An 11847-nucleotide genomic window follows, 5' to 3' on the forward strand; every position below is an offset into this window, starting at 1 on the left:
GATTACTGGACCAAGTCGCTTTGATTGAAGATCAGACAGTTGTCGCAATGAGTGGATATATCCAATCCGGTTGGGTAAGTGTAAGCAATAGAGGTGTGAAAAACTCGTCGTGGTTTCTAGAGAAGAAAGAAAAAAAGGGCCAGCCGGACAACAAAGCGGGAAAAGGCTGAATTTGGCCCAGCGCGCATACAATGAAATTTGATCACGGTCACCACGGAAACAAAGGGGAATTAGAAGATCGCAAAACGAAAAAGATTTATTGTGTACTACAGACTAAAAGTCGATGCAAATGACCTGTGAAAGATCTAGATTCGTGGATATGGTTATGGCTACCAGAGCTCATATGTGTATAATGGTCAGTGCGATCGTGATGATTCTGGTCGAAGTCAGTGATAGGTTAGGGAAGAGACGCTCTAAGGTCTCCAGTGATTATCAGAATCAAGTTGTTCCGCCCTCTCACATCCATTTCTCCGTCATACAAAGTCTTGATTGACGAAGCCCACCCAGCTTCTGTCTCGAGGAAATCGGCATTGGCGAATTCTCGAAGGGGGATCAAAGCACTCTCCTCTAGCCAGTCTTGCATCATATCATAATATCCGTCACGCTCTGGGCGGGCTCTAAGAGGTCGACGTTCGAGGTATCTCTCGAGTTGGTCCATACTATGCATCATCGCCACTGGAACATGACGATCCAAGTCAGCATCGAGGCGGGCAAATCGAACAACTCTCATTGAGAAGCCGATGAAGCCAGGTGTCGTCCCTCCATTCAATCGCGCAAGATATTCACGTCCCATGACCATGGCGACAAGGAGCCTGTTCAACAGGCTACGGATTGTCTCGGTGTGTTCGCCATGATTGATGTTAGCGTCCGCAGTGCTCCCTTCGCAACTAGCTCGACAGAGATTCCAGTCTCTTGCGCAAAGAATGCAAAAGTGATGGTCGCACTTCACGCAGATCATGTGTTGACATCCCTGGTGTCTTTCGACCAAGTTTCCGCACACTGAGCACTGTTGGGAGTTAGCTGAGTCGACGAATTCGCGGGTTTCCTTGAACGGATCAGCACACTCGCCTTCATGAGCAAGACACTTGCATATGCAAATCTTGACGGCGCAGAATGGGCATTGATGACCTTTGTAGTCAGATGGATGAATGAACTTTGTGCATGCGGTGTTGGGGCAGTAGAGTCGCTGGGGGCCGGGGACAGACCATTCGTGAAGGTCGGCTTCGAGCTTTGCGTAAAGGTCTACTGGAAGAATGGATCTGAGGCTGTCAAGAGGAACGGCGCTCGAGCAGACTAAGCAAGTGGCTGGTCTAGACTCTGTGATGTTGCTGAAGCGCCTGATGGTGCACTCGGAGCAGAATGAGGCGTGCCCACAGGGCAGGACGATCAGCTCTTTATTGTCGAGGCAGGCCTGGCATTCCCCGGACTGTTTGGCAGGGTTAGACATTACGTTCAAGTTTTTCTGACTTACTTGTGTAGCTGTTCGAATTTCGTGATCTTTGGAGTGGTTGTTGATCTCCGGCGGGCTGGTTGACTGTTTCTGGAGTTTGAGTTGCTAAAGAAGTGACCCTGCTTGGTATTTGTAGATATTGAGAAGAGGTAGCATATCATGCCTACATCAGATCTTTGCGCGTGCAAGGCTTTGTCCGAAGTGCAATGCACAAAGAATGGCGATCGGGCATGAAGAAAAATGCCACAATGGCCATAAAGGAACAAGGCACTCCCCCTTTCAGAATTCATGGCCTGCACGGAACGTCTCGATATCGCTCAATGCTTCTTTCATTCCGGTCTCATAGGTTTTCCCATTCCATTCGTGCCTGATGAATGCTTTGTACATGCTTTGTACACGACAAAGAGCATTGTACTCACCATTCCAGCACTAGGAGGTACATATACTACCAAGTCCCAACACAACCTTAGCCCCATCAGCAACTACCTACCCATCCTCGAGGTCTACCGAAAACCTCTCCAAAACTCCCAACTAAAACTACTCGAAGCAAAAAACCTGCTAGATGCAGAAATACAGCTTTGAATACGACCTCGAGGACTCCCTCTCCTATCAACCTCCCCAATCACCTCCTCTGAAACCTCTCCCAAAGCCCATCAGATTGGCTCCTAATGCTCAGTTGCAACCTGATCCGGCTCGTAAGTACAGCTTTGAGTTTGATATGGAAGATAGTCCTAACTATCAGTTGAAGCCCATGACTTATGCTGGTTGAGAGAGGAAGTGGAGGATCGATAACAAGACTGACGACAAGATGGACAGCAAGGCTGACAGCAAGACTGACACGATTGTACGGTAAGTTAGACGTTTAGAGATGAGGTAAGAGGTGGAGAATGGAGAAGGTGGTGATGTCTAGATGATATTCATACAATGAGGAAATCGTTGCCGAACAAACATACTTTGCAAAAGGGCATGAAAATGTGACGACTACAGTACGTGAGACAAGTGGAGATCAATGACGAATAAAAAGTGATTTTGAGGAATTCTGTTAGAGAAAAGCGGTGATGTTTGATTTCTTGGCCTCCTGTGGTAGAGGCAACGGCTCCGTGATACAGAGCATCTAAACTACGATAGAGAAAGCCCTCCATGGCTGAGCCATATGCTTGCATCAACAAAAACTAACAGTACAATGAGAAGAAACAGAAACTGTTTCACAACTGCCTCGAAGGGCCCTTGAAGAACGATCACAATTCTCGCCCTGAGCTGGATGACCGGTAGAACCTCAATGGAAAGCTCCGAAGAGACCAAGAGGAGTTACATCCTCCAACTCCAGAATGGCCTTCTGGATGGTCTCCTTCTGCCACTCTGGCAGGTTCTGAACGTCTTTGGCGCGCTGCAAGAGCTCCCAGCTCTCTTGAGCGGCCTGTCCGCTCTTGGTTTGAGCTCTGATTAAATCAAAGCCGGCAACCTGATGTTCGTACCACTGCTGCCAGAGGCCATCGAGTTCGACCGTGTGAGCCTCAGGGCGGCGCACATAGGCGTAGAAGTTGTGAATGTCGGGCTCCCAGAGAGCCTTGTTGTCGGTAAGTGCAGCGAGAACGACTGCATCAACGCCATCGAGGTTGGCAGTGAGGATGCGGAGGAGGGCCAAGGTCTCCTGCAGGTCGTCTCTGGTGTGGTGGGTCCAGGAAAGGTCGACAGCCAGGATGGGATCGACAGGGGGATGAACTGGACGTCGAGGCTGAATGCGGCGCCATTGAGCGACAGGGGGACCTTGAGCAGCTCGGTGGGCGGCTTGGGCAAGAGCGACAGTAACAGCTCCACCTGGCACACGAGGGAGTCCGACTCTGATGACAGCATCGGCAGGGGCGTACCTGCGCCAGTGGACCTTGTTGCAGGGGATACAGCCGCAGTTGATCAGATCTTCCTTCATCATGGAAGCGATGTGAGTACCGAACTGGACCAAAGTTTTGTAAGTAGAACCGCTCGGGTGGCCATAGATCTTGATATCTCCACGGTTCGATCTCATAATCTGGTATCCCACGGGGAACATCCTGATAGAGAAGAGCCCTCCTAAGATATATGTCAGTAAAACGTCGCGTCTGAGTGCTGGTCGTTTGACGTACCACAAAGAGCTTGGAGATCTTGCTGGCCGCAGAACTTGTTCGCGAATTGCTGGGAATTTGCAACATCAGGTGCCTCGACATGGTACCCGGGGAAGTTAGGTTTCCACTTGGTGGCATCACCGTCCGATGGAAGCAAGTCTAGGTAGAGGACAAGCGGCTGAGGGGGATGGAACACGGGCGCGGGTTGAGGGTGATGGAAGACGGGAGCGGGCTGAGGGGGATGGAAGACAGGCGCAGGCTGAAGGTGTTGGGGGATGTGAGCAGGCAGGCGAAGTTGGCCGACAGTGGGTCTGTCCAAGTCCATAGCCTGGTAATCGTCCTGTGGCTGTTGCTCGTTGAAGATCCGCATGACGAGATGAACGATGAATGTTGTGGTTAGTTTTGGTATTGGTTGAGGATTTTGAAAAACAAAGTAGTCGGTAGGCGTGTTGGTGTCAAGAAGGGGGGCTTGTTGACGCCAGAACGCGTCGCTCGGAGAACTCTTCACCTGACTTTGTGATGGTGAATGATGACTCTCGCCTATGTAGTAAGCGAGCGCCGAGGGGTCTTGATAAGGACCGCACCGCAGCAATTATGCTTTTCTCACTGTTCACAAGATTTACCTTTGAACTCTAAGCAGTCTTGTCGAGTCTTTAAACAGTATTAGAAGGACAACATCGCAACTATCTACATCTCTAAAAGTATCCACAGTCGAAGCCATCTACCAACATGCGTGCAGCTCAAGAGAGTACGGTCTTGCTCAACCGCAGACTCATCTCCCATCACAGCTTCCAACCAGATAGGCAAACAGCCAGACAGCCAGAGACTGAACCTGCTCCCAATCGAGGGCAAAGGACGTTCGTGAATCACCCATAAACATGGTCTCCACTTATCGATTCGATTGCGGACCTAATCTAATCGTAGGTGCGGTAGTATGGCTGGTAGATCTTCAAGCAGCCAAAGGGTCGACTCAACTCGTCGCGTCATCCGCGGGCTTTCCATCTGCGCTGGTGATCTCAACCATTCCCGTGCTTCCACCTCCCAAATCTCATTGACCACATTCTTACAAACACCGCACAATGTCCACACATACATCATTCACCACCTCGCACCAAGATACCGTCAGCCAACTACTTCTGTCATCATGATCCTGCGTTCTTCACCTTGACTGGAAATCACTGACATACCGCTTTTCTTTGTAGAGGCGGTAAACAACTCGACCAGACCTTCGAAACATATCAACAGAAGCAGTGCAAGGCGCCCTTGAAGGCCTTTGCGTCAGGCTTGTCAGGATGCCTCAAAGCTCCCTCGAGCACTTTCCATATGTTTGCGGCGCCACTTCAGATGTGCTTCAAGCGCCGCCAGAGTGATTGTCATCTCCGACGGTTCGAATCTCATATGCCTACCATCGAAGATTGTTTCGAGCTTTACTTGGTATAGACGGCGGAGGCCATCGTCAGCAGTACCTCTACCAGCAAGGTCGCATACTCAGCCCTTACAAAAAGGTTACTACGACGAGAAGGACGACTTCTACCACGTCGACCGCAACTCTGATTACAACCGCCGTGGAAGTCTTTGGAGATTGACGCAATCCCTGCGGTAATTGAGTACCAAGGATCTGGGAGCGTGATGAGCATGCAACCCGCACAGGTCAGTGATTACTCTGTTCTTGAATAGTGTCCCATCTCCTGACCTACAGCCAGAAGTCTACGCTCTGCGCCAACTCACACGCACTATCTTCGCTTGAACCTCAGCTCATTCTCGCACTGCCGACTCTTATTCGTACCGTTCAGTAATATAGCCTTTGCGGCTGGTATCCTTTCCTTCAACCTACGACCGAAAGTCAACGCTCTGCACCAACTCACGCGCATGTCATATTTGCTGGAAATACATCTATGTCGAGGTTGTCTACCACTATCTCCAGAGGTGAGCGATATGTCACGTACCAGCTCGGGCTTCTGTCTCTGACTTGCGATTAGAAGAGAACACTCTGGGCCAACTCGCGCGCAAGTCACCTTTGCTTGGAACCCATCTGTTCTTACCCTATCCATCAGGCACAAGTCAGTGATGCTGCACGTGCTAGTTGATATCCCTATCACTAGATTGCGAGCAGAAGTCATCGCTCTGCGCCGGCTCGCGGGCTTGTTATCTTTGCTTGAAACCCATGTGCTTTCCATATGATCTGTTATACACGGGTAACCAACATTGCTCGTGCTAGCGCTTTTTTCCCTATCACTAACTCACAACCAAAAGTCAGAACTCTGCGCCAACTCGCGCGCAAACTGTTCACGCTTGAAGATTGATTACTCGCATCTGTTTCTCACATCACCTATCGTGCAAAGGTAAGCAACACTGCATGTGCTAGCTCTTGTTCCTGTCACTAATCCACGAGCAGGAGTCACCGCCTTGCGTCAACTCGCGCGCATGTTGTCTCTTTACTACTCTACGGGGCCAGCTACGTCTTCTCGGCTGTAGAAGACATTGCCAGTGTTCCATATCTTGCCATCATCACAGCCTGTCGCAAGCACATTAGAGACTCCCATCTTCACCTGCAGACATCTTCCTCTACGACGAGTTCGAATCCCATTTTCTGATTGCGAAATCATGCGATCGAGAAACACTGGCCAGGAAAACGACGCATCGCGGGACCGAGTTGCTTTGAACGAAAACGGATTCGACACATCCATCACTTCGCCTGCCTTCTAATTCGCTTACACAAATTTCAAGACCGGAAGCGCAGCAACCACATTCGCGCTGAGCAGAAGCGCCGCAACATCATCAAGCAAGACGACAAAGATCTTTATAAAGCTCATTCCCATCCTTAAGACTACTCTACAACTACTACGACGTCTTGAAAGAGTCCTCCATCTGACTATGTGGTAGAACCTACTGCAGAAAGGACATGGAAACTGCCAGCATCTCTATCTCTTAATAGCAACACGTATACTACTCGCACAGGCTAGCGTATCTTGATCGTCCATGGTTGTATCCTATCTCTAGACCGTTCGTGAAATATAACGTCCCGCGCTAACTCGCGCGCAAATGTAAGGGGTTGACTCTTAACAAGTGTATAGGGAGGAAGCAAGGGGAAGATAGGAGTGTAGATTGTACAGCCCCTTGCTGCATCTCTAGCTGCCTAGCTGCTTTGCGAATCTATTGTCAAAATGCAAGATGGTTTTCGGTTTTTGAGATTTGTCCAAAGAAAGACGATATGTGAACTCCTCTCTTTGGACATTTGCAATTGTCAGAAAAACTTACTGCATTTTAACAGGTACGTCTCGAGGTCTGATCGGCGGAGGAGAGCATACTCATTTCTTCCAATTTGATAAAATTACACTTTCTCATCCATCATTCTCATAATCTCAAGCCTTCTTGAACCCAGGATTCTGCTCCAAAGTCTGCCCGATAAACCCCCTCAACGCAGCCCACCTGTTCGCCGACCCATCCGTCTGACCAGCAGCGGCAGCACCCGCAGCAGGCTGAACACTCATACTAGCCAAATTCCTCCCAAACCGCTCCTTCTCACTCTCCTCCATCTTCTGCTTCCTCTTCAAAGCACCAGGCCTGCTCTTCAACGTCTTCAATTTCATCTTCCCATCCACCGGTTTAGCCTTTCTCATACGCACTTGTTTGCGCAATGCCCCTAACATTGTATCTTGTGCGTCACCATCCTCATCTATCCCCTCCCATTCATCTCCACTGCCCTCTTCTTCCAACTCTGGCAATGCGTCCGCCAGCGAGTCCAACGCGGTGTTTAACTTCTTCCCCGGACGACGTCGTTTCAAAGGTTTCTTTTGGGACTTCTCGATGCGGGAGATGAGGGTGTCGTGTTTGAGGGCGCGCTTTCCGGCTTTTGTGTGAGAGGAAGATGTGGTGATGTTAGGGGATGTTGTTGCGGGGCGGGTGGCTGCGGCGACTTTGGCGCGCATGGTGGTGCGTTTTTTGCCTGATGTTGGGGCCTTGGGTTGTGTCAGATGCTGGCTTTTGAAGTGATGGGGGAGGCGCGTACCATTTTGATGTGAGGGATGCGATGTTTGAGTGTTTGAGCGACTGAAATCAGGAAGGAGCGATGCGGCAAGGTATTGTGGAAGTTGCGATGCGACAAATGGAAGGCGCGATGGTCAAAAAGTCGCGACAAGCTTCGACCGACTTTCTCGAAAATCTTCAACATTGATGGCGGAGGTGGCTCGTGCTCAAAGCTCTTCCCGACCGTCGGCTAATGAGACCACTCCGCATCTATCGGAATTCGCCGAATTCTAATAAGTCGTTAGCAGTAATAATCTCAGTCGTTAGCAATAATACTCTCAAAATACGTCAGTTTCACGGTCTGTATAGCTGCAGAGTAGTAAGCAGAGAAGGAAGCATTTTTTATTCTCTTGCTCTAGCATTAAGGAAACCTAGCATTATGACCTCTAAGTTGTTTATACAAGTCTCTACTGCTACGCGAGTAACAATCTCTCTATTAAGCATTATAGCGAGGCGAGCGATCTCGTTATAAAGGGGGATAGTAGCGGCATCGATAGCCGGCTAGATAGCGGTATTAATAGCTAGCTAGAAGGCGGCGGTAAAGGCATTAGCGAAGCTAAACTTATTAAGTCTAGGAGCGGTAGCTATATTGTCGTTAAGGTCGTTAACTTAGTCCTTAAGGGCGGCGACACGAGCTTTAAGAGCAACATCGGTTATTACTTAGGGCTATAAAAAAGTATTAGCAATTTGCTATAGAGTGTGCTATAGATAGTGCTATAGAGAAACCTACATCTTCGGCCTTAACTTTAGCAGCGTTGCAGCTACTATAACCCTTTAGTCTATAGAAGGCGTAAGTAAGACTCTAACTAAATAAGTGCTCGCGGAACATATAACACTCCCTCTTTACCTCTCCCTTCTTCTTATCCTAGCACTACTTATAGTGACCGGCGGGGGCGGCCTTACTAACGTCCGAGGTCATAATAGCTTAGGCGTCGGTATACTTAATAATAGTTATAACGGCGGTAGTTCTCTTAATCTTATTGTTACTACGAGCATTAGATAGTAGCTCGTTCTAGCGGTTAGTAGTTATAGACTAGAACTCGTACTGCTCGGTAGGCCTATAAAGGCCGCGGATCCTAATAGGTAGGTCCTTACTATATGTTATAGTTAGAAGTAATGTTAGAAGTTAGAAGTTAATGATTGTTACTCTTTAAGCTCTAAGAGCGAGGAGGAAGAGATAGAGGGGGCGTATATAGTATAGTAGCGCTTAATGTTTTAGAGTTTAACGAGCGTACCCTCGTCGTCGTCGTTAATGTCGTTAAATGCTAACGGCGCATACGATATAGCCTCCGAAGAGACTAGTAAGGACGGTTAAGCGGCCTTATTCTTACTACGTTAAGAGCAGCGTAACGAGCTACCCTCTAGTATAGTAGCCGACTAAGCGGCCGAGGACTTTAACTTCTTAGTAACACTAGCACTAGACTTCTTCTTCTTTAGCGCCTTTAGAGGCGAGGGCAGCGAGTAGTCGACGAGGTTTCTAGTAGCGGCGATAGCTACCTTACGCTTATAAGCGCCTTCGGAGCGAGGTTCTCCTACTATAATAATGTCGTCGTTATAGTAGTCGTACGTAGAGGAAGAAAGGTTAGTTAGCTAGCTAAGAAGTAATAAATTCGCGCGTCAAATTGTCATGTAATAATAACAAGTAAATTAGCACCAAAAAAACACGAGAAATCTAAAGTTTTACTGTAGCAGTAACTATAGCCACTAAGGTAAGGAATACTAAGATTTTTATTAATATTATAAACTGAAAGGGAGATAACATAGTAGATAAATAAGAGAACCTTTTAACTAAACCTTTAAACTAATATATAGACCTTTTATCTTCTTCGAGAGCGAGAGGACTAGCTAGATCGAGCAGATAGTGTATACTAAACACTAGGACTAGAGGACTAAGTAGCTTAAGCTATAGTAGCTATAGCTCGACGAGTAACTACTTATAGAGGAATAGTCGGCTAGCGAGGACGCTTACGAGGTCTCTAGTTTAGTAAGTTGTTCTACTATGCTTAGGGTTAACCTTACTACTTATGCTCTTAGGGTAGATTCTGTTCGGTATTCTATATAAATAGACCTTGTTCCTCCTCTTCCTCCTCTACCTCCTCCTCCTCCGATAATAACGACGACGAGGCTTCCTCTTTAATTAGCTAACGACTAAGAAGAGAAGGCTTAACAGTTACTAGATAGGACAGCTAAGTAATTAGTCTAAAATCGAAAGCTAGCTCGTACGGTAGAGGAGGGTTTCTCTTATGCTCTATCTCTAATCTTCGCTCTCGATCTTGCTATATGTCCTCGATAACTCTATCGCCTACTACTATAGTGTTAAATAAGCGCTAGAGTCTCTAAGCAGGTAAGGGAGATCGAGTAGGCAATAGAGCTAGAGCTAGAACTAGAGCTAGAACTAGAGCTAGGGTTCGGTTGCCCTATAAATATTAGCTTTATTCTATAGACACTACTATAGCTACTAAGGCAACAAACTTATAGTATTTATTAGCGAAAGCGACGGCAGCGACGAAGAGTTACTTCTTATAACTAAAGGATGACACGGTTTAGCCCCGATTCGAACCGTGGTCCTCGGCTCCGGCCGAGCACCGCCAAGACCCCGCGTTGCGCACCCCGCTACGCACCATATTANATTTCTCGTTCAGAGCCCCCGGCGCATTTGACGACTCCATACTCGACCAAGACGCCCTCGACCACGCACCGCACTTCGAAAACAACAACGACAGCACCCACCTCGATGGGCACAATCATGACGAGCATGACGACGCCCGCGGAGCCCACGTTGATGACACACTTCTCGACATTACCCAAGCCTTCGAACTCAACCTCAACGAGATTGTCACCAACGCCCTCCGCCGCAAGAGCAATACCCCCATCGAGACCCTTGAACAATTCTCCGCTCTCGATGCAGAGGACTTTGCCGCTCAGGTGGCCAAGTACCCTCACCAATGGTTCCGCGCCGTAATCGCTACCCAGCAGAGCCACGTCCGCGCAGAGGACACTATTGACGAAATCTCTGATGAAAACAACATGCTCGAGAGTGAACTTGAGCAGATCAAGAAGACCGCAGAACGCCGCGGGATTAGACTTACGGAGTGCAAGAAGATCATTGACAAACAACAAGAGACGCTCTCTGTTCAACAAAGCGATGTCGCTGAGCTGCGCCATCAGCTCCATCAGTTCCAACAAACCAATCGTGGTCGCGAACGCACTCGCACGCCCTCACGTCGCCGCCTCCCCTCGCGCGACAAATCCTGGTCGCCGTCTCAGTCTTTGAACTCTCGCCCTGATCCTCGCCCTGACATTCGTTCCGAGCGCCGTCGTTTGTCACCTGCACTTCGTCCTTCGGAGGCCCCGACTCACCACACCATGAACACCATGAACACAACCTCGTCTACAGCTCAACGTCGATCCATCAAGGTCCCTGAACCCCCAGAGTTCGCCAACGACGACAAAGTCAAGTTTGCGGAATGGAGCACCAAGATGCGTATGAAGTTGCGAGCTGGCGAGTTCGACTCCTGCGATGAGATGACAAAGCTCCACTATCTCCTTAGCCGTACCAGAAACGGTCCCTTCATGCGTCTCAAGGTTCGCATCACCCAAGACGAATCTGACCAACCTCCCCCCAATGCTTTCACTACCGCCGTCCAGTGCCTTAGCCAGATGAACGAGTGGTATGGCGATCGTCACGAAAAGTCTCGCGCATACTCCGACCTTGCCCATATGACTCAGGGCTACAACGAGCCGTTCGCCGACTTCTACGCCAAGTTCGAGGAAAAGCTTGCATACGTCAGCATGGACGAGGAACAACAGATGATTCAAATCATGGAGAAGCTTAACGGCCGTTACCGCACTCGCATTGACGACGGCACAGACTACCTCGACGTCAGAGCTATGGTCAAGCGCTGCTACGCCCTTGACCGTTCCTTCGCCTCCCAGGACAGCAAGAAGTCCGCCACCGACAGAGAACGCCGCCCTACTCGCAACGGCCGCACCGCCAGCGCCTCGAGCCAGAGCTCCAACGCCTCTTCTCGCAGCTCCAGTTCTGCCAGTACCGCTGCATCCTCAGTCGCTCCCTCCGTTCCCAAGCTCACTGAAGAACTTCGCCAGAAGCTCCGCGCTGAAGGTCGCTGCTTCCGCTGTCGCGAGAAGGGCCACACCTCATTCAACTGCCCCAAGAACAACCGCACGAACATCAACCATCTGGCCATCATGCCCGCCGACACCGAGAACGATGTAGGCGGCGTCCCCCTTGCCGAGCCGGAAAACGAGTAG

General features: G+C 49.3%; 4 protein-coding genes across 4 annotated transcripts; 1 reads left to right on the forward strand and 3 right to left on the reverse strand.

Moving 5' to 3' along the window:
- Positions 1–385: 385 nt before the first annotated feature.
- On the reverse strand, positions 386–1447 carry M438DRAFT_383567 (uncharacterized protein; the record flags this gene model as incomplete). Its single annotated transcript, XM_029908943.1, has 1 exon — positions 386–1447. One exon carries the CDS (start codon positions 1445–1447, stop codon positions 398–400), a length of 1050 nt encoding a protein of 349 aa, XP_029757510.1. The 3' UTR covers positions 386–397.
- A 1279-nt stretch (positions 1448–2726) lies between these two features.
- M438DRAFT_358042 (uncharacterized protein) lies at positions 2727–3919 on the reverse strand (the record flags this gene model as incomplete). The annotated part of the gene is made up of 2 exons (XM_029907218.1): positions 2727–3517; positions 3571–3919. 2 exons carry the CDS (start codon positions 3917–3919, stop codon positions 2727–2729), a joined length of 1140 nt encoding a protein of 379 aa, XP_029757511.1.
- A 2970-nt stretch (positions 3920–6889) lies between these two features.
- M438DRAFT_348165 (uncharacterized protein) lies at positions 6890–7653 on the reverse strand. The gene is made up of 2 exons (XM_029906076.1): positions 7559–7653; positions 6890–7508 (listed from the first exon to the last, which is right to left on the reverse strand). Exon 2 carries the CDS (start codon positions 7476–7478, stop codon positions 6912–6914), a length of 567 nt encoding a protein of 188 aa, XP_029757512.1. The 5' UTR covers positions 7479–7508; positions 7559–7653; the 3' UTR covers positions 6890–6911.
- A 2469-nt stretch (positions 7654–10122) lies between these two features.
- Positions 10123–11847, forward strand: M438DRAFT_348166 (uncharacterized protein; the record flags this gene model as incomplete). Its single annotated transcript, XM_029906077.1, has 1 exon — positions 10123–11847. A coding segment is annotated over one exon (1725 nt), but the record flags the coding sequence as incomplete, so codon positions are not given.

Source organism: Aureobasidium pullulans, assembly GCF_000721785.1.
Source record: "Aureobasidium pullulans EXF-150 unplaced genomic scaffold scaffold_19, whole genome shotgun sequence".
NCBI lineage: Eukaryota > Fungi > Ascomycota > Dothideomycetes > Dothideales > Saccotheciaceae > Aureobasidium > Aureobasidium pullulans.

Excerpts from the sequence above, each read along its gene's own strand:
- M438DRAFT_348165 (XM_029906076.1), bottom strand. The coding sequence starts at position 7,478 with ATGCGCGCCAAAGTCGCCGCAGCCACCCGCCCCGCAACAACATCCCCT.